Source organism: Chiloscyllium punctatum, chromosome 8, assembly GCF_047496795.1.
Source record: "Chiloscyllium punctatum isolate Juve2018m chromosome 8, sChiPun1.3, whole genome shotgun sequence".
Lineage (NCBI taxonomy): Eukaryota > Metazoa > Chordata > Chondrichthyes > Orectolobiformes > Hemiscylliidae > Chiloscyllium > Chiloscyllium punctatum.
This window is the reverse complement of record NC_092746.1, coordinates 114,608,041-114,629,987: the sequence shown is the minus strand read 5'-3', so window position 1 is coordinate 114,629,987 and position 21,947 is coordinate 114,608,041. Positions and strand designations below refer to the sequence as shown.

The 21,947-nt window shown below is 41.8% G+C and overlaps 1 protein-coding gene across 2 annotated transcripts in view; it reads right to left on the bottom strand.

Moving 5' to 3' along the window:
- The window catches only part of obscnb (obscurin, cytoskeletal calmodulin and titin-interacting RhoGEF b), an 802,448-nt gene that overhangs the window by 518,527 nt on the left and 261,974 nt on the right, over positions 1–21,947 (bottom strand). For both annotated transcript variants that reach the window (XM_072576281.1, XM_072576282.1), the window contains one exon: positions 20,171–20,437. In XM_072576281.1, the coding sequence (XP_072432382.1) occupies positions 20,171–20,437 (267 nt within the window). The remainder of the gene's footprint in view (positions 1–20,170; positions 20,438–21,947) is intronic.

The following is a 21,947-nucleotide window of genomic DNA, read 5'->3' as shown; positions in this document are numbered from 1 at the left end:
TGGAGTTGAGATTAGCAAGAGGTTATCTCATTGAAATGTATAGGATTCTTAAGGTGATTATCAAAGAACTTTGGGTATTAGAAATCTGAAACAAAAACAGAAATTGCTGGAGAAACTCAACAAATCTGACAGCATCTGCGACAGGGGTTTTGGGAGGCAGGGAGCAGGCTTGACAGAGTAAATAAATGCTGTGGGGATATTTCCCCTCATGGGAGAGTCTAGGACCAGATGGCATAGACTCAGAATTAAGAAATACAAATTTAAGACTGAGATAAGGAGGAACTTCTTCTCTCAGAGGGTTGTGGTCTTTGGATCTCCTTCCTGTGGGGGCAGAGTTCTTATGTGTATTTCAGGCTGAGATAGACAGATTCTTGATCATTAGGGAAATCAAGTGTTATGGGGAAACAGCAGGAAGGGTTATGTAAGGAGTGTTGGATCAGCCATGATCCGACTAAATGGCAGTGCAGGCTTAAGCAGCTGAACAGCCTACCCCTATTTCTATTAGTGGTCTTATCCTGGTTAATCTTCTCTGCAACCTCTCCAGGGAAATCACATATCTCTTATAATGTGGATTCCAGAACTTCTCACAATACTCTAGCTGTGACCTAACTAACATTTTATGCAGTTCCAGCATACCCTCCTTGCTCTTAAACTCTACACTTTGACTAATAAAAGCAAGTATCCCATGTGCCTTCTTAACCACTTTATCTACCTATCCTGATACTTTAAGGGACCAGTTTACATGCAAAACAAGGTCCTTCTAATCTTCCCAGGTCCTACATTCCTCAATTATTCCCTTGCCTTCTTTGTCCTCCCCAAGTGTCCTTTGTCCTCACATTTATATGTATTGAATTCCATTTGCCACTGATCAGTCCATCTGATCTATATCCTCCTATAATTTAAGACTGAATTCCTTACTATCTACCATCCTGCAATTTTTTGCATTATGTGCAACCTTACTGATCAGGAACATCTTTCAACATGAAACACCTCCAAAACCTGACAATGAATCCTAGAAGAGATCAGGAATAATCACTAGTATTTTAACCTTAATCACCTTCCAAACATAATTGGTAATTTTGTGGCTGGTGTTTTTACACAATCGATTCATACGTTGGAGCTCCAAACTTCATGCCCAAATTCATTAAGAGGATGCATTATTGAAATTAAAACGTGAGAGGAAAACAAAATACCAATACAGTTATAGTCTTCAAATCAATACCAATGAAAATAATAATATTTTTACAGAAAATACATGACAGTAATTGGTATATAATTTCAATCAGCAGCAAGTAATGTTGGCATCTTTTTAGTTTTACTAAATCCTTTTGGGTCTGAAAGGAAATCATACTTCATTACTACTTCAATTTGCTTAAAGAATATTGATTGTGAATTTCATTCTTGAAAGAAGGCTTTGAGTTAATTGACTCGCATTTATATATACATCACAATAGTGAATCAGTTATTTCACAAACGAATGAAAATGACTAAGTTGTTAGATGATAGTAATGGCAAAATTCAGATACAAAAGAAAAGGCAACACAAGTAGATTGAAGACAGCAGTTAAGGGAAAGAAACACAGGAAATTTATTTATGGACAAAAAAGGCACAACTGTTAATTGTGAGTCATACAATAATGTAATAATGATTTAAGTTTTACAAGAACAGATGAGCAGCAAAATACACAACAGACCCTCATTATAACACTTTACAATATCTCTTCAAGACAACATGTTGAACCAATAAAGATCCCAATAAATATTATGGCCTTGATTTTCTCTGTAACTTTTCAAAATTAATTCACAGGATGTGGGCACTATTAGTAAGACTAGAATTTATTATCATCCTACTCTTGAGAAGGTGGAGATAGCTGCATTCTTCAACCATTGCAATCTGTGTGGTGCGGTATATTATCTACAGCATGGAGTAGCAAGGAAACAGCAAAAGCAGTGAAACTCAGCAGCTCTGGCAGTATCTGTGAAAACAGTGCTGGTGTTGAGTACCTGCAGAGTTTCTCCTGCAATTTCTGCTTTTGTTTTGCAGTGCTTTTATAATATTAACATAGGCAGGAGTTCTGGGATTTTGGATCAGCCATGATTATATATTTTCTAGTCAGCGTGGTTTGCAAATTGGGGATGGAGGCTTCAAGATAGTGTTGCTCCTGTGAATTTCCTGTCTTTGTCTTCTTAGGAGTTAAAGGAATTAAAGGCTTTTGAGGTGTGGCCTCTGCATTGGATGTTCTAGAAGTTATGCACTGTAGCTCCTGTGCACTGTTGGTGGAGAGCGAAGGTTTAAGCGTGGATGAGGTGCTGATCAAATGGGTCGCTTTCAGCATGAGAATACTTATGCTTTGACCTGCTGTTGTAGTAATTAAACTTAGTATTGATCCTTTAAAGGGTGAACTTGGATAATTAATGATACAAAACAAAGAAATGGTAGAAGCAGCAAACAAATGGCAGAAGCATTTTGCATCTGTCTTCAATTAAACATCGAAACATGGAAACGAGCAGCAGGAGTAGGCCATCTGGCCCTTTGAGGTTGCTCCACCATTCAGCTTAATCATGGCTGATCTTCAACCTCAAAGCCATTTCTTTTTGTTTTCTCTCCACACCACTTGATGCCATTAAAATATAAAATAAATCAATCTCTTTCCTGAATATAGAATCACAGAGCACAGAAACTGGCTCTTCGGCCAACCATGCTCTGCTAACCAACAAATACCAAACTATGCTAATGCTATTTACCTGTACTTGGTCAATAGCCTACTATGGCCTGGAATTCTAAGTACTCATCAAGATTCTTCATAAATGTTTCAAAAGTACCTGCCTCCAGCCCCCTCTCAAGCAGAGCGTTCCATATTTCTACCACCCTCAGAGTGAAAAAAAGGTTTTCTCAGATATCTTCTAATCACTTGTTCCTCACCTTAAACTTATGCCCTCTGGACACATAAGTCATGGGGAAAAAACTCCCACAATACACTCTGTCTATGACTCTCATAATACTGTATATCTTAATCAGATCTCCCTTACCCTCATTTGCTGTAAGGAAAACATGTGTATCCTATCCAGTCTCTCCTCGTAACTGAGACTTTTCAGACCAATCAACATTCTGGTGAATCTTCTCTGCACTCTCTCCAGTATAATCAGGTCCTTCCAATTGTATGGCACTCAAAACTGCACACAGTATTCCATCTGTGTTATAACCAATGTCTTACAAAGTTATAACAAGACTTCCTTGCTCCTGTATTCTATGCTCCAGTTATTAAAAGCAACAATCCCATATGCTACCTTTGCCATCCTGTCGACCTGTGCATTTAGGGTTCTGCAGACTTGTACACCAAGTTCCTTTTGTTTGTCAGTATTTCCTTGTGTATGTCCTTTCTTTATTAAACCTCCCAAAATGCATTATTCCACATTTAGCAGAATTAAATTTCATTTGCCATTTCTCTGTTTAATTTATCATCTAATCAATATCAGACTGTCGCCTAAGACTATCTTCCTCACTGTCAACAACACCACTAATTTTCAGGTCATCTGAAAACTTATAACTATACCATTTACAGTTATAAGGTAAAAACAAGGACAGAACGCCCCTGGTGCTCACCTTCCACTCTACAAACCTTCGCATAAACCAAATCATCCGCCGACATTTCCGCCACCTCCAAAAAGACCCCACCACCAGGGATATATTTCCCTCCCCACCCCTTTCCGCCTTCCGCAAAGACCGTTCCCTCTGCGACTACCTGGTCAGGTCCACACCCCCCTACGACCCACCCTCCCATTCTGGCACTTTCCCCTGCCACCGCAGGAACCTGCGCCCACACCTCCTCCCTCACCTCTATCCAAGGCCCGAAAGGAGCCTTCCACATCCATCAAAGTTTTACCTGCACATCCACTAATATCATTTATTGTATCCGTTGCTCCCGATGTGGTCTCCTCTACATTGGGGAGACTGGACGCCTCCTAGCAGAGCGCTTTAGAGAACATCTCCGAGACACCCGCACCAATCAACCAAACCGCCCCGTGGCCCAACACTTCAACTCCACCTCCCACTCTGCCGAGGACATGGAGGTCCTGGGCCTCCTTCACCGCCGCTCCCTCACCACCAGATGCCTGGAGGAAGAACGCCTCATCTTCCGCCTCGGAACACTTCAACCCCAGGGCATCAATGTGGACTTCAACAGCTTCCTCATTTCCCCTTCCCCCACCTCATCCTAGTTTCAAACTTCCAGCTCAGCACTGTCTCCTTGACTTGTCCGGACTTGTCGAACCTGCCTATCTCCTTTTCCACCTATCCACTCCACCCTCTCCTCCTTGACCTATCACCTTCATCTCCTCCCCCACTCACCCATTGTACTCTATGCTACTCTCTCCCCACCCCCACCCTCCTCTAGCCTATCTCTCCACGCTTCAGGCTCACTGCCTTTATTCCTGATGAAGGGCTTTTGCCCGAAATGTCAATTTCGCTGCTCGTTGGACGCTGCCTGAACTGCTGTGCTCTTCCAGCACCACTAATCCAGCATTTACATTTATATCCAAGTAATTAATGTATATATCAAACAGCAAGGGTTCCAGCATTTATTCTTGTGAGACACTGCTGGTCACAGGCTTCCAATCACAAAAAACATTTTTCCAGTCCCCTTTGCCTCCTAATTGCAAACCAATTTTGGATCCAACTTGCCAACTTGCCTTGCAACGTGTGTCATTCTTACCTTTGGACTGCCTTCCAAGTTAAAGGCCTTACTTTGAAGTCCAGGTACACCACATCAACTGCCCTGTCCTCAGAAATATATTTCATCACCTTTTTAAAAAACTCAATTAAATTAGTCAGACAGGATCTCCACCTAACAAATTGGTGCTAACTATACCTGATCAATCTCTGCCTTTCCAAGTGTTGATTCATCCTGTCTGTCAGAATATTTTCCAATAATTTCCCTACCATTGACATCAGACTAACTGGTCTATAATTACCTGGCCTATTCCTGCTACCCATGTTAAATGAAGGAACCACATTAACCAGCCTGCAGTCATCTCGCACTTCACCTCTGGCCAGTGAAATATTAAGTATCTCCATCATAGCCTCAGCATCTCCTCCCTTGTCTTCAGCAGCAATCTGGGATGCAACTCATCAGGTCCATTATGCCCACTAAAACATTGAATACATCCTCTTTGTTAATCTTAACATGTTCTAGAATCTCACTATCTTAACTGAAATCTATGGCTATGTTTTTCTTAATACAGATGAGAAATATTCATTGGAAACCTTACCCATATCCTCTGCCTCCATATACAGGTTGTCTTTCCACAGTCATCCTCTTAACTCTTAAACTATTTATGAAATGTCTTGAAGTTTTCCATAATCCCATCTGCTGAAGGTAGTTTATGGTCCATCTCTGCCCTCCAAATTTATTTTTTAAAGCAACCACCTAAACGGTTTATAATTTTGAAGGACTCCCACGTTTTTAGTGCGCTGTTCCTGAGATATGCTTCCTTTTTCTTTATCCATCTCTTGATTTCATTTGACATACAGGATTCTCTGGACTTGCTTCCCTTTTATTCTTAGAGGAACACGCTAGCCCTAAATTCTCACTACATTACTTTTTAATGACACCCAATTCACAAATGTAGACTTACCTGAAAATAACTACACCCCGTCAATGTTTGCCAGATCTTGTTTCATTATACTGAAATTGTATTTCCCCCAATTTAGACACTTAACTTCACACTACCCTTATCTCTTTCCACAATTATTTTAAAACCTACAGAATTATCATCACCATTTTCAAAATGCTTGCCCCTGAAACTTCGCCACTTCATTCTCTAGGATTAGGCTTAGCACTGCCCAATCTGTAGACAGACTACCTACATACTGCCACAAAGAAAAGCTCTCCTTGATGCAATTTAAAAGCTCCACTCCATCTAGTCCTTTCACACTATGGTATTTCCAGCCAATGCTGGCAAAATTGAAATCCCTTACAACTTATAAACCCCTGTTTCTCTCACATTTTTCTATGATTTACTTACATTTCTGCTGCTCTATTTCTCTCTGACTGTTGAGAGGACTGAAGTATAATCCTAGCAAAGTAATCAAATCTTTTTTATTTCTAAGGTCTACCCAGATGGCATCATTTCAAGACTCTTCAAGAATATCCTCTCTCATTATTTAATATATTTAGTGACGTGGCCTCCATAGCCTTCTGTGTAGAGGTTTCCACAAGTTCGCTTCCCTTTTAATGAAGAAACATTTCCTCATCTTAGTCCTAAATGACCCAACCCATATCTTGAGACTTTGATGCCTGGTTCTAATTTCCCCAATCAGGAAAAAAATACCTTCAATGAAAGCAAAATACTGCAAGTTCTAGAAATCTGAAAACAACACAGAGAATGCTGGAGAAACTCAGCCGATGTACTAGGATTAGCAATAAATGCTGGCCAGCCAGTAACACCTATGTCACACAGGTATATAAAAGAAAAAGTCTGACATGGTTCTGTGAAGAGTAACAGAGTTAATGTTTCATATTTGTTATGATTCTTCTTCAGAACCTTCTTCTACAATTATAAGAAGACTCCTATCTGACTCGAAATGTTAACTCTATTTTCAAATCCACAGATCCTGCCAAACTTGTTAGGTTTCTTCAGCACCTTCTGTGGTTGTTAAAGAAAGCATCTCCCCTGCCCCTAGTCTGTCAAGCCCTGTTAGAACATACAAAAAACCCAAGAATACTTGAAAATCAAGAAGTAGAAGGGAGAGAGGAACATTCAAAATCACTAGCAAGAAGGTACTAGGAAAACTACTGGAACAACACGTTGACAAGTCTCCTGGACCTGATGGCTTTCATCAGAGATCTTAGAAGATATGGCTGCAGAGATTGTAAGAACAGTGGCTGTGGTTTTCTAAAATTTCCTCGAGTCTGATAGGGTACCAATGGATTGGAATTTCATTAATGTCACAATCCTATTCATAAAAGGTGCAAGACACAAAACAGGAAACAATAGGTATTACCTAACACTCATTATACGGAAAATGTTGAATTTTATTATTAAGAAGTAATAGCAGGACATTTCAAAAATATTACGACAAACAAGCAGTGTTAAGATGGTATTGTGAAGGGGAAGTTGGTTTGACTGATATATTAGAATTGTTTAGGAAGCAACAACCTAAAGACTAGTATCAAACACTAAGTCATGGAGTCATAGAGTCCTACATCGTGGAGACAGGCCCTTTGGTCCAAACTGGTCCATGCCGACCAAAATGTCCATCCATGCTAACCCCATTTTCCTGCATTTGGCCCATATCCTTCAAAATCTTTCCTATTCATGTATTTGTCGAAATGCCTTTTAAATGTTGTTAATGTACCTGCTTCGACTACTTCCGCTGGCAGCTCATTCCATATAAACAACACCGTCTGTGTAAAAAACGTTGCCCCTCTGGATCCCTTTTATTCTCTCCCTTCTAACCTCAAACTGATGATGCCTTCTAGTCCTCGATCCTCCAACCCTGGGAAAAGACTGAGTGCATGATCTTATACACTTCTATAATATTCTCCCCTTCCCGCCCCCGCCATAGTCTCCTACGCTCTAAAGAAAAAAGTCCTAGCTTGTCCAACTTCTCCCAAATACCTGAGACCTGATAACATCCTTACAAGTTTCTTTGCACTCTTTCCAGTTTAATAACATCTTTCGTATAGCAAGGTGACCAAAAAACAACACAATATTCTAAGTGCAGCCTCACCAACGTCCTGTAGGGTAGGATTGCTACAATAACTTCCCAACATCTGTACTCAATGTCCTGACTGATGAAGGCCAGTGTGCCAAAAGCTTCATTCTCTGCCCTGTCTACCTGTGACTCGACTTTCAGAGAACCTTGCACCTGAACTCCAAGGTTCCTCTGTTCCACTACACTTCTTAAGGCGCTACCAGCCACCTTGAAACTCAAAGCTTGATTTGACTTTCCAAAATGCAAGACATTACACTTATCTATATTAAACTCCATTTGCCATTTCTCAGCCTACTTCCCCAACTGATCGAGGTCCTGCTGCAATTTCTGAGAACATTCCTCACTGTCCATGATACCACCTATTTTAGTGTCATCTACCAACTTACTAATCATGCCTTGTACATTTTCACCCAAATCATTGATATATTTAACAAACAGCAATGGGCTTAGCACAACCACTGAAGCACTCCACTAGTCACAGGCCTCCAGTCCGACAAGCATCTTTCCAATATTAATCTCTGCTTCCTACCATCAAGCCAATTGTGTATCCAATTTGCCAGCTTTCCCTGGATTCCATGCAATCTAACGTTCCAGAGCAGCCTACCATGTGGAACCTTATCAAAGGCCGTTATGAAATCCATATAGACTACGTCTACCACCCTGCCCTTGTCAACCTCCCTGGTCACTTCATTAAAACACTCTAACAAATTTGTGAGGCATAATTTCCCAGTTCATGCATGTAGGTTACTGACCACACTCAACCTACTTATATTAGGCTCTGCCAATAGCGAGGACAGGGCAGTTGATAGAGCCATCTGTGCCTAGTTGTTTGTGTATTACAATTCATGACTAAACCTTTCAGGATAGCAGGGCTTTGATCTAGTAAGTATCTCTATCTATCTACAATGTGCTGTTTACCCTGGATAATCTATTATTCTATTATGATAATATGCATTGAAGTCCTCTTGTGACCATCTGTCTCAAACAGGTATACCATTTTGGATACTGTTGGGGTGGGATAGCTCTCAGAGGAAAGCAGCAGCAGTAGTCAAATCAGTGGCATTGTTTTACAGCAGGGAGGGTCAAAGTATAGAATAGCAGTAGTGATAGGCGTTCTGAATCCTAGTTTGGGGTCTTGCTGTCATGATATCAAGATTACTCATTGAATAAAGTCTTTCTGTTATTGATTATTCTTTTCGCGCTTATGTATAACAAAATCCGCTAATATATTTCACAGCTAGATGAGGTTTTCATATTAATTTTTATAGATTTTCCTTAAATCACTCTTTATGCCACAGAGTACTCTGTGGGGTACTCACACAAGTGCAACGGCTAGTACGGGATTTACCAACTCTATTAACTTTAACTGCTTCAAGCTTGTGCTTACACATCAATGTTTATAACAGCTGAGGTCCCTTAGGGTGTGGCTTACCAAGTTGTCTTGGGCTAACAAGTGTGTGCCTGAAACCTGCTTCTCATTAAGTGCAGGATTAATTAGGGCATTATAATTAGGGGCACAACTTGGTAATTCTGTAGCTGCAGCAAACACTCCAGGATGGTATGTTATCTCCCTGGTGCCAGGGTGAAGGATGTCTCTGTGCAGGCACAGGATATTCTGAAAGTGGAAGGTGATTACCCAGAGGTTGTGGTCCATACTGGTAATAATGACATTGGCAGAAAGAGAGAAGAGGTCCTGCAAAGATGGTTCAAGGAGTTAGTTGGAAGTTCGATAGCAGGCCTGTTAAGGTTGTAACCTTGGATTTACTTCCTGTGCCATGTGCTAGTGAGGCTAGGAATCAGAAGATAGTACAGTTAAATATGTGACTAAAGAGTTAGTGTAGGACGGAGGGCTTCAGGTATGTGGATCATCAGGAAATATTCTGGGGCAGTGAGATCTGTTCAAGAAGGACAGGCTGCACTTAAACTAGAGGAGCACTAATATCATGGCAGGAGATTTGAGAGTGTTTAAACTAACAGGGGGGAGAGAACTAGAGCAGTAGGCCTGCAAGTAAAATGACCAAAGAGGAGTCAGAGACTAAGGCCAGTAAGGCTAAAAGGAAGAACAGAGAGGGAGACATTACTGAACACTGGAAGACTGGTGGTCTGAGGTGCCGTGGTTTTAATGCGAGCAGTATGACAGGTAAGGCAGACAAGCTTAAAGCTTGGATTGCATGTTCATAAAACTATGATGTTGTAGCTATTACAGATACTTAGTTGAGAGGGGGAAAAGACTGGCAGTTTTGCAGGAGTTAGATGTTTCAAGCAAGATAAAGATGGATGGAAAAGAGATGAACAAGAGGTGAGGGAGTTGCGTTACTGATAAGGGAGAATATCATACCTGTACTGAGGGATGACACTTTGGTAGGCTCTTCCATTGAGACCAAAAGGGTACAGCTCAGGAACAGGAAGAGTACAATCATTTTGATGGGATTGTGCTACACACTGCTCAACAGCCAGTGGGTGATAGATGAACAGATATGTAGACTTTGTTATGAAGGTGTAGGTGTGTACTGTACCTTTAAGAGACACTGAAAGCTGGCAAAGACATAGAGAATCACATAGTGTCCTGAAAGATTTTAAAATGTAACATTTGGTTGATACAAATAGCTGGTGCTGTGTTGTCATGGAACAAGAACAAATTCAAAATCGGCCAATCAGTTTAAATTATGCCCCAGATACCAAACTCCATCAAACTTGAATTTTACTGTTTCGGAGGACATCAAACCAATGAAATGAACTGATGTTATGAGGCATAAAACCGGACATTTTGAACAGTTAGGGTGAGAACGGCCAAGAAAACCAACAAGTATAGACTGCTAGCCGAATAGCTCTCTGAAAGGTACCTGTTCATATGAAAGACCTATGAAACAGAATACTGAAGAAAAGAAGACAGAGGACTATCTACAGAGGAAGAAACAAAGAGAAGATTCGACAGCTAGCTGGTTTTGAAATTTTTTTGTAAATCTTAATCAAGGTTTTTATCAGACCAGAATTGTAGATTGGGGAGGTAAAAGATAGGTTTAAGAGAAAGGAGTTGTAAATAGTTATTGGCTTTAATATTCTCCTTTGGACTTGAATAATAAAATTGTTAATTGTTACTATAAATAATGTCCTCTGGGATGGTGCTTTACCTCTCGAAATTTAACAGATTATGGCACAAGGTGAGCTTCTCTGTGTGTCGGGTTTGAATTAGCAGAGGGACTTACCCTGTGTTGTAACAACTTATGGAAAATATAAAAACACCAGGATTGTTGTAGTGGGTGATATTAACTTCCCCCATATTGCCTGGGACTCACTTAGTACCAAGGGCTTGGATGGAGGTGGGATGTTGGTGGTAGGATTTGTTTGATGTCTTTAGAATGGTTTTTTTGAAACAATATGTGAATAGTCCAACTAGAGAAGGGGTCATAGGGGACGTGGTACTGGAGAATGAGCCTGGCCATGTGACCAAAGTTTCAGGGGAAGCATTTTGGGAACAGTGACGACAATTCTGTAAGTTTTAAGTTATTTATGTATAAGGGGAAGAGCAGTCACTGGATGAAAGTATTAAATTAGGGGAAGGCTAACTACCACAATATTAGGCAGGAACTGAGAAATACAGATTGAAGAGTAAATCTACATCTGGCATTTAAAGACCAGTTCATTAGAGTTCAGAATCAGCATGTTCCTGTGAAAATGAAGGAAGGCCACAGCAAAACCTGGGTATCTTGGAAAACAAGACAAATTGAGAGCTTAAGCAAAGTGAAGAATGAGGCATAGGTAAAGTTTATGAAAGTGAAGACAGACAAGGGTCCTTGAAGAATAAAATGATAGCAAGATAGAACTCAAATAAGGAATTAGCAGGGCTAAAAGGGGTAATGAAATGTCTAGTAAACAGATTAAGGAAAATCCCAAGGCATTTTATACATATATAAGAAGCAAGAGGGTAACTAGGGAAAGGGCAGGTCCACTCAAAGACAAAGGAGGGAATTTATGCATGGAGCTGGAGCAGTTGGGTGAAGTTCTTAACGAATTCGGTATTCACAAAGGACGACATGGTGGATGGTGACTTGCGGGAGGGGTACGTCAATATTCTATGGCATGTCGATGTGAAAAAGGAAGAGTTGTTGAGTGTTTTAAAAACATTAAGGTAGTAAAGTCCACAGCACCTGATGGGATCTATCCCAGAAGAGGCAAATGAGGAGAATGCTGGGGGATTGTATGAAATTTCTGTATTCTCTTAGTCACAAGAGAGGTTGCAAATGACAGGAGAACAGCCAATGTTGTTCCACTGTTTAAGAAGAGTTGAAAAATGTGGTGCTGGAAAAACACAGCAGGCTAGGCAGCATCCGAGGAGCAGGAGAATCGATGTTTCGGGCATAAGCCCTTCTTCAGGAATCTTTGCAAGAGAATCGGCGTTTCAGGCATAAGCCCTTCTTCAGCCTCCTCGGATGCTGCCTGGCCTGCTGTGTTTTTCCAGCCCCACATTTTTCAACTCTGGTACTCCAGCATCTGGAGTCCTCACTTTCTCCCACTGTTTAAGAAGGGCAACAGGGATCATCGGGGAAACTACAGACAGGTGAATCTTACGTTAGTGATAGGGAAATTATTGGAAAAGGTTCTTAGGGATACGATTTACTCACATTTGGAAAATTATGGACTTATTAGCAACAGGCTAACATGGCTTTGTACAAGGAAAGTCATGTCTCACAAACATGTTTTGAGTTTTTGAGTAAGTGACAAAGATGATTTATAAGGGCAGGGCGGTAGATGTTATCTATATAGACTTTAGAATGATCTTTGCCAAGGCCCTTGTGGCAGGCTGATACAAAGGAGAAGTCACAGGGAACCGTGGTGAGCTGGTAAACTGGACACAGAACTGGCTGAGTCATAAAAGACAGAGTGTAGCAGTGGAAGGGTATTTTTCAGATTGGAGATCTGTGACCAGTGATGTTCTGCAGAGATCAGTGCTGGTATCCCTGTTGTTTGTAATATAAATAATATATATATGAGGAGAATGTAGGTGGCCTGATTAATACACTTACAGATGACACAAAGACTGGAGGAGCAGCAAACATAAGGAGAATTGCCAGAGGATACAACAGGGTAGAGATAGCCTGGAGATTTGGGCAGAGAAATGGCAGATAGAGTTCAAACTGCACAAATGCAAGGTGATGCATATTGGGAGATCTAATATAGGATGGAAGTATACAGTAAATGACAGTAGGTCACATTCAGTAAAAATGTCATTTACAAGGAGATACAGGTTTAAGGTAAAAGGAGGTAAGTTTAAAGGAGAAGTGAGAGGCAGATTTTTTTACACAGAGGGTGGTAAGTGCCTGGAAAGCACTGCTGGGGGAGGTGGTTGTGGCAGATCTGATAGTAACATTGAAGAGTCATCTTGACAGATTTATCAGTAGGCAGGGAATAGAGGGATAGGGACAGCGTAGAGGCAAAAGGTTTTTAGTTTTGAAAGGCATTATGTATAAGCATAATCTTGATAGGCCGAAGAACCTGTTCCTGTCCTGTACTATTCTTTGTTCTTTATAAAGTTTCAAACAAACATACGAACAAGGAACAAGAATAGGCCACTTAAGACCATAAGACATAGGAGTGGAAGTAAGGCCGTTCGGCCCATCGAGTCCACTCCGCCATTCAATCATGGCTGATGCGCATTTCAGCTCCACTTGCCAGCATTCTCCCCGTAGCCCTTAATTCCTCTAGACAACAAGAACCTATCAATCTCGGCCTTGAAGACATTTAGCGTCCCGGCTTCCACTGCAGTCCGTGGCAATGAATTCCACAGGCCCACCACTCTCTGGCTGAAGTAATGTCTCCGCATTTCTGTTCTGAAATGACCCCCTCTAATTCTAAGGCTGTGTCCACGGGTCCTAGTCTCCTCGCCTAACAGAAACAATTTTCTAGCATCCACCTTTTCAAAGCCATGTATTATTTTGTACGTCTCTATTAGATCTCCCCTTAATCTTCTAAACTCCAACGATTTTGAGTGGGAGCAGCGGCCGAGGAAAAACGAACCCGGGAGACTACAGCTAAGGTAAGACAGTTTGTTTCAAAATTACTTACCTGTAGCGGGCAGCGGAAGTGAGGTTGGAGGGCATAGCTGGGCGGGAAGGTAAGTGATTAGTATTTGAGTGGGTGTGTTCTAGACCCCAGGTCCTACTTCCGTAGGGCCTCCCTCCCACCCTCCTCCTCTAACCTAACTTTAAAGTCCACAGGTTATTGACTCAGTGTTCTTGTTTTTGGAGACAGTGTACAGTCATGGCAGCGCAGGCGGTGGAATGTTCCTCCTGCAGGATGTTTGAGGTAGGGGTGACCACCGATACTCCTGCCGACTTCGTGTGCAGGAAATGCAGTCAGATCCTGATCCTCACCGAACGAGTTAGGGAACTGGAACTGGAGCTGGATGAGCTGAGGATTATTCGAGAGGCTGAGAGGGTGATCGTTAGAAGCTACAGGGACATAGTTACGCCGGAGAACAGAGGTAGCTGGGTAACAGTTAGAGGTGGGAAGGGGAAAAAGCAGGCAGTGCAGGGTTCCCCTGTGGTCGTTCCCCTAAAAAATAAGTATGCAGCTTTGGAAACTGTTGGGGGGGACAGCCTTGCAGGTGTAAGCTGCAGTGAAGGGGTCTGTGGCTCTGAGATTCAGAAAGGAAAGGGGGAGAAGAGGAGAGCGCTAGTTATAGGGGACCCTCTAGTTAGAGGGACGGACAGGCGGTTCTGTGGACATGGGCGAGACTCTCGGATGGTTTGTTGCCTCCCAGGTGCTAGGGTCCGAGACGTCTCGGACCGTGTCTTCAGAATCCTTAAGGGGGAGGGTGTGCAGCCAGAAGTCGTGGTACACATTGGCACCAACGACATAGGTAGGAAGAGGGGTGGGGAGGTCATTCAAGAGCTCAAGGAGTTAGGCTGGAAGCTAAAAGCTAGGACAGACAGAGTTGTCATCTCTGGGTTGTTGCCGGTGCCACGTGACAGAGAGGCAAAGAATAGGGAGAGAGTGCAGTTGAACACGTGGCTGCAAGGATGGTGTAGGAGGGAGGGCTTCAGATATTTGGACAATTGGACTGCATTCTGGGGAAGGTGGGACCTGTATAAACAGGACGGGTTGCACCTGAACCAGAAGGGCACCAATATCCTGGGGGGTAGATTTGCTAGCACTCTTCGGGGGGGTTTAAACTAATTTGGCAGGGGGATGGGATCCGGACTTGTAGTCCAGCAAGTAAGCTAGCTGTGTGTCAGGATGTCCAAGACTGTAGGGAGGCTGTGGAGAAGGTAGCACTGACAGGGACTACTTGCGGACACAGAGATGGGCTCAAGTGCGTATACTTCAATGCAAGGAGTATCAGAAATAAGGTGGGTGAACTTAAGGCGTGGATCGGTACCTGGGACTACGATGTTGTGGCCATCACGGAAACATGGATAGATGAGGGACAGGAATGGCTGTTGGAGGTTCCTGGTTACAGATGTTTCAGTAAGATTAGGGAGGGTGGTAAAAAAGGAGGGGGGGGTGGCATTGCTAATTAGAAATGGTATAACGGCTGCAGAAAGGAAGTTTGAGGGGGATCTGCCTCTGGAGGTAGTATGGGCTGAAGTCAGAAATAGGAAAGGTGCAGTCACCTTGTGTTGTTTATTATAGGCCCCCCAATAGCAGCAGAGATGTGGAGAAACAGATTAGGAAACAGATTTTGGAAAGGTGCAGAAGCCACAGGGTCGTAGTCATGGGCGACTTCAACTTCCCAAATATTGATTGGAAGCTCTTTAGATCAAGTAGATTGGATGGGGCGGTGTTTGTGCAGTGTGTCCAGGAAGCTTTTCTAACGCAGTATGTAGATTGTCCAACCAGAGGGGAGGCCATATTGGATTTGGTACTCGGTAACGAACCGGGACAAGTGGTGGGCTTGTTAGTGGGTGAACATTTTGGTGATGGCGACCACAATTCTGTGACTTTCACCTTGGTTATCGAGAGAGATAGGTGCGCACAACAAGGAAGTTTTTACAATTGGGGGAAGGGAAATTACGATGCTGTAAGACAGGATTTGAGGAGCATACGTTGGGAGCATAGGCTGTCAGGGAAGGATGTGGTGGAAATGTGGGACTTTTTCAAGGAGCAGATACGACGTGTCCTTGATATGTATGTACCGATCAGGCAGGAAAGAAATGGTCGTGTGAGGGAGCCTTGGTTGACGAGGGAGGTTGAATGTCTAGTAAAGAGGAAGAAGGAGGCTTACATAAGGTTGAGGAAACAAGGTTCAGACAGAGCAGTGGAGGGATACAGGATAGCCAGAAGGGACCTGAAGAAAGGGATTAGGAGAGCTAAGAGAGGGCATGAAAAATCCCTGGCAGATAGGATCAAGGATAACCCCAAGGCATTCTATGCGTATGTGAGAAACCTGAGAATGACGAGAACGAGGGTAGGTCCGATCAAGGACAGTGGTGGGAGACTGTGTATTGAGTCGGAAGAGATAGGAGAGGTCTTGAACAAGTACTTCTCTTCAGTATTTACGAACGAGAGGCAGCGTATTGTTGAAGAGGAGAGTGTGAAACGGACTGATAAGCTAGAAGAGATACCTGTTAGGAAGGAAGATGTGTTGGACATTTTGAACAACTTGAGGATAGACAAGTCCCCCGGGCCTGACGGGATATATCCTAGGATTATGTGGGAAGCAAGAGAGGAAATTGCAGTACCGTTGGCAATGATCTTCTCGTCTTCACTGGCAACTGGGGTGGTACCAGGGGACTGGAGAGTAGCGAATGTTGTGCCCCTGTTCAAAAAAGGGAATAGGGATAACCCCGGGAATTACAGGCCAGTTAGTCTTACTTCTGTGGTAGGCAAAGTAATGGAAAGGGTACTGAGGGATAGGATTTACGAGTATCTGGAAAGACACTGCTTGATTAGGGACAGCCAGCACGGATTTGTGAAGGGTAGGTCTTGCCTTACAAGTCTTATTGAATTCTTCGAGGAGGTGACCAAGCATGTGGATGAGGGTAGAGCAGTGGATGTAGTGTACATGGATTTTAGTAAGGCATTTGATAAGGTTCCCCATGGTAGGCTTATGCGGAAAGTCAGGAGGCATGGGATAGAGGGAAATTTGGCCAATTGGATAGAAAACTGGCTAACCGGTCGAAGTCAGAGAGTGGTGGTAGATGGTAAATATTCAGCATGGAGTCCAGTTACAAGTGGAGTTCCGCAGGGATCAGTTCTGGGTCCTCTGCTGTTTGTAATTTTTATTAATGACTTAGAGGAGGGAGTCGAAGGGTGGGTCAGTAAATTTGCAGATGATACAAAGATAGGTGGAGTTGTGGACAGTGAGGAGGGCTGTTGTCGGCTGCAGAGGGACTTAGATATGATGCAGAGCTGGGCTGAGGAGTGGCAGATGGAGTTCAACCCTGCCAAGTGTGAGGTTGTCCATTTTGGAAGAACAAATAAGAATGCGGAATACAGGGTTAATGGTAGGGTTCTTGGTCAGGTGGAGGAACAGAGGGATCTTGGGGTCTATGTACATAGATCTTTGAAGGTTGCCACTCAGGTGGATAGAGTTTGTAAGAAGGCCTATGGAGTATTATCGTTCATTAGCAGAGGGATTGAATTCAAGAGTCGTGAGGTGATGTTGCAGCTGTACAGGACTTTGGTTAGGCCACATTTGGAGTACTGTGTGCAGTTCTGGTCGCCTCACTTTAGGAAAGATGTGGAAGCTTTGGAGAGGGTGCAGAGAAGATTTACCAGGATGTTGCCTGGAATGGAGAGTAGGTCGTACGAGGATAGGTTGAGAGTTCTCGGCCTTTTCTCGTTGGAACGGCGAAGGATGAGGGGTGACTTGATAGAGGTTTATAAGATGATCAGAGGAATAGATAGAGTAGACAGTCAGAAACTTTTTCCCCGGGTACAACAGAGTGTTACAAGGGGACATAAATTTAAGGTGAAGGGTGGAAGGTATAGGGGAGATGTCAGGGGTGGGTTCTTTACCCAGAGAGTGGTGGGGGCATGGAATGCGCTGCCCGAGGGAGTGGTAGAGTCAGATTCATTGGCGACCTTTAAGCGGCATTTGGATAGGTACATGGATGGGTGCTTAATCTAGGATAGAAATTCGGCACAACATCGTGGGCCGAAGGGCCTGTTCTGTGCTGTATTGTTCTATGTTCTATGTTCTATGAATACAATCCCAGTATCCTCAGCCGTTCCTCATATGCTAGACCTGTCATTCCAGGGATCATCCGTGTGAATCTCCGCTGGACACGTTCCAGTGCCAGTATGTCCTTCCTGAGGTGTGGGGACCAAAACTGGACACAGTACTCCAAATGGGGCCTAACCAGAGCTTTCTAAAGTCTCAGTAGTACATCTCTGCTTTTATATTCCAACCCTCTTGAGATAAGAGACAACATTGCATTCGCTTTCTTAATCACAGACTCAACCTGCATGTTTACCTTTAGAGAATCCTCGACTAGCACTCCCAGATCCCTTTGTGCTTTGGCTTTATTAATTTTCTCACCATTTAGAAAGTAGTCCATGCTTTTATTCTTTTTGCCAAAGTGCAAGACCTCGCACTTGCTCACGTTGAATTCCATCAGCCATTTCCTGGACCACTCTCCCAACCTGTCTAGATCCTTCTGTAGCCTCCCCCCTTCCTCAGTACTACTTGGCTCTTTGAGCCTGCTAATAAGATTTTGGCTGATTTGATTTTAACCTCAACTGTACATTCCTGCATATTCCCAATAATCTTTCATTCCTTGATAGTCAAGAACCTTTATACTTCTGTTCTATTAACTCCTATTCTATTAATTCTATTAACTTAAAATATTTAAAGATTCTGTATTCACTGCCTCTTTCCTCATCGCTGTTTTAAATGGACATCCCTTTATTTTTAAACTATGATCAGCAATTCCAGAATCTCCCACAAGAGGAAACATACTTTCAACATTCACCCAATCAAATTCCCTCATGATCCTAAATAAAAACCAAAAGAATGCGAAGGACATAAATCAGGAACAAAAACAGAACTCAAGAAGGGTCACTCAACCCAAAATATTAATTCTGATTTCTCTCCACAGATGCTGCCAGACCTGCTGAGCTTTACTAGCAATTTCTGTTTTTGTTCCCCTCAGGATCCTATGTGTTTCAATTAAGTCACCTCTGACTTTTCTAACGTCGAGAGGATGCAGGCTGACCAGCCTTTTCTTGGAAGGCAATCTGCTCAGTCCAATACTAGTTTAGTAAATCTTCTTTGAACTGCTTCCAACACATTAACACCTTTCCATAAGTATGGTGATTAATACTGTTTCCAGATGTGATTTTACCAATGTCCTGTATACCCTCCCTATCCTTGCATTCAGTTCTTCTCACAAGAAACCGTAACATCCTATTAGCTTTCCTGATTACTTGCTGTACTTGTATACTAACATAACATGATTCATGCACTCGGACCCCCAGATCTCTCTGCATCTCAGAGCTTTATAAACACGCACCATTTATATAATATAATTCTGCTGCCAATGATAGCCCAAACTACACCATGGAGTTTCAGTTTTGAGCTATTCTGAATTTCTCCCATTTGACAAGGTAATAGTGCCACACAAACTGCAGAGGATGTGTAAAAACAACCCATTTGCCTCCACAAGAATTGTGTGTGATTACTTTGCCACTATTATAAGTAGATTCATCCATGAAAAGTAGATTGCTGAAAAGTAGACTTTTGATGTTACTTCCCCCTCTATTTGTTGCAACACAAATCTAGCTATGTCCTTCAAGATTCAATCAATTTGATCAGTCGAAGAGTTAGGGAATGAGTTTTAGAGAGTAAGTAATTAGGATTTGTAGTGTACTGTCTAGAAATGTGATACAGACAATTCAATGGGGTACTGGATAATTACCTCAAAAGAAAATTGCATGGCTATGTGGGAAAGACAGGGATGTGAGACTAACTGAGTTCTTTTTGTCGTAAGCCAACACAGGCACATGATAGGCTGAATGATCTCTTTCAATTCCATAACTTTTTTATGGTTCTTTAATTATGAAAGTTGCTCAGTAACTTCAGACTTGAGGGCAATCAGGAATGGCAATTGGTTCCTAGGCATGCAGCCAAAGGAAGGTTGCCTGAGCTCAGTATCTAACAGCACCTGTAGGACTCCCCCCCTCAGTAAAGCTAATGGCTTCAAAGAGAAAAGGAAAGAGAGAAAACTAGTTAATGAAACAAAAAAAAATTAACATCACTATGGAATAACTTTCGCTGCAATACCAGGGCAATACATCTATTACACACTGTTTAAAGCTGTGTCACTAATAGATGAACAGTGTAAACCATTTATCTGGAGCATCTCTCTTGCTAAGTCAAGTTTTCTGCACAGCACAGACAGTATTATAAGGAGGGGCTACTGTATATATTAACCATGTTAGTCAGAGTTGAATAGAAATCAAATGGGAAGTTAAAAAACAATTGTCATTCTATTATACATTTCTTTCCTACCATTAACTTTCAAGGAAGCACTGGTTTGCTGGTCTCCAATGTCGCAAGAGTATCTTCCACTATCTTCTGGTTTAAGTTTGTGAATAACCAGCTCAACGATGGATCCTTTCTGTTTCATTTCATATTTGGCGCTCGGCTGAAGTAGAGTGGATCCTTTTGTCCATTGCACTGCTGTATCCGATCTGCTAATTTCACAATGCAGGATGGCAGTATCACCCTCTTGAGCTTCTTTATCTTTAAGCTTTTGCTTGAAGGTCGCAGGCAAGGCTATTTGGGCAATAGTAAAGACTGAATGTTAGAACAATAACGTATAATACGTTAGTTGTTTACTTATATGTGGGAAATGACGCAGTGTTGCTCATTGCACTCTCCCTCTTATAGCAATAGCACTGGATAAACAAAACCAAGGATTATGAGATGCAGTTCACTTCCAGGATATCACAGCTGCCACAAAAATAAAAGAAAACCTAAGGAAAAGTTATCCAAGTCATCAAACCATGTTCCATCAAAGCATCACTTGTTTCATCACAGACCTCTGAGAATCCAATATGATGATCACATTAAATTGCTTACAAAAGCAAACTACAGAGATACTAAAAACTGCTTGAAATAGCTGAGCAAATAATGTCAGAGGAGCAGTCTTTCATCAAAACGCATGAATAACTGAAATTTTCAAAATAATAAAACTTCTTCTATTTGGGTTTGGTTAATCCTGCAATAAGTTATTAAAGAGAAAGTAAGAAACATACACTTGCAGAATTTATTCAAAATGATCAAGGCTTGCACTAATGTTATTTTAAAAGTAATGTTTTGTCCAGCTTATAATTATATATTCCTTGATTTTTTTCCACTCCAGAAAAACTTGCCAGTCTAATTTACACCTTATTCATTTTAGAACATTGCCACAATTGTTGACCTGAAGTGAATAATGCTATTTGTACTAATTTCCTACAATAAGGTCCTAATCGTCAATGAGCATACCTCAGATGTAGAGGTTGACCTTTAATTTGCTGTCTGATTGTAAAACTGTTCTTGCAAAGCAACAACTGGATACAGAAACTGCTCAATTTCAATTGCTTTCAATAGAAATGAAAATTAAGTTGTTTCGTTTGCAGACAACCCATTTACAATGTCAGTTTTCCAGCCACACAATAAGTTAAACATCTGTCTCTAACCTCAATGTGTGCAAAATTACATGGAAGAAAATGCAGAAATGACTAAAGGAGATATGGAGCACTAATCCTAACAACCTTAGGAAAACACATTAAGAGGAAATTGAGGCTCCATGACACTCATTTTCTTAAGCACTGAAACTTCCCCTTGGTTCCATGTGTTATGGACCAGATCAGTTCCCCTCAGAATATTTTAAGAAGGCAGCCTAGATTCTATTTTTTTTCTTATTTTAAAGGCAAATGTAAAGTGCTGTGTTCCAGATGCAACTTGACTGGTCAAACTACTCGACATTAAGCAAAATACAATTTATTCAAGCATGATACTAAAAATACAACAAAGAAAGAAGTTAGAATAACGTAACTCTACTAGAAAACTTAACAGGATAATAGATATAGTAACTATTATTAATCAACTGTTCCAATATGGCATTATCCCATAAACACATCCCTTAGAATAATTTTCAGAAAATAGATTTGTCTCACAGGTAACTCCAGCAACCCAGAAGGAAAAACATAACTCAGAGAGAGTAGCAGCCAGAAGACATTTACTGCAGCTTCTAACCTTTATCAGACTCCAACAGCATCTGCTTAAAGCTAAAAGCAAC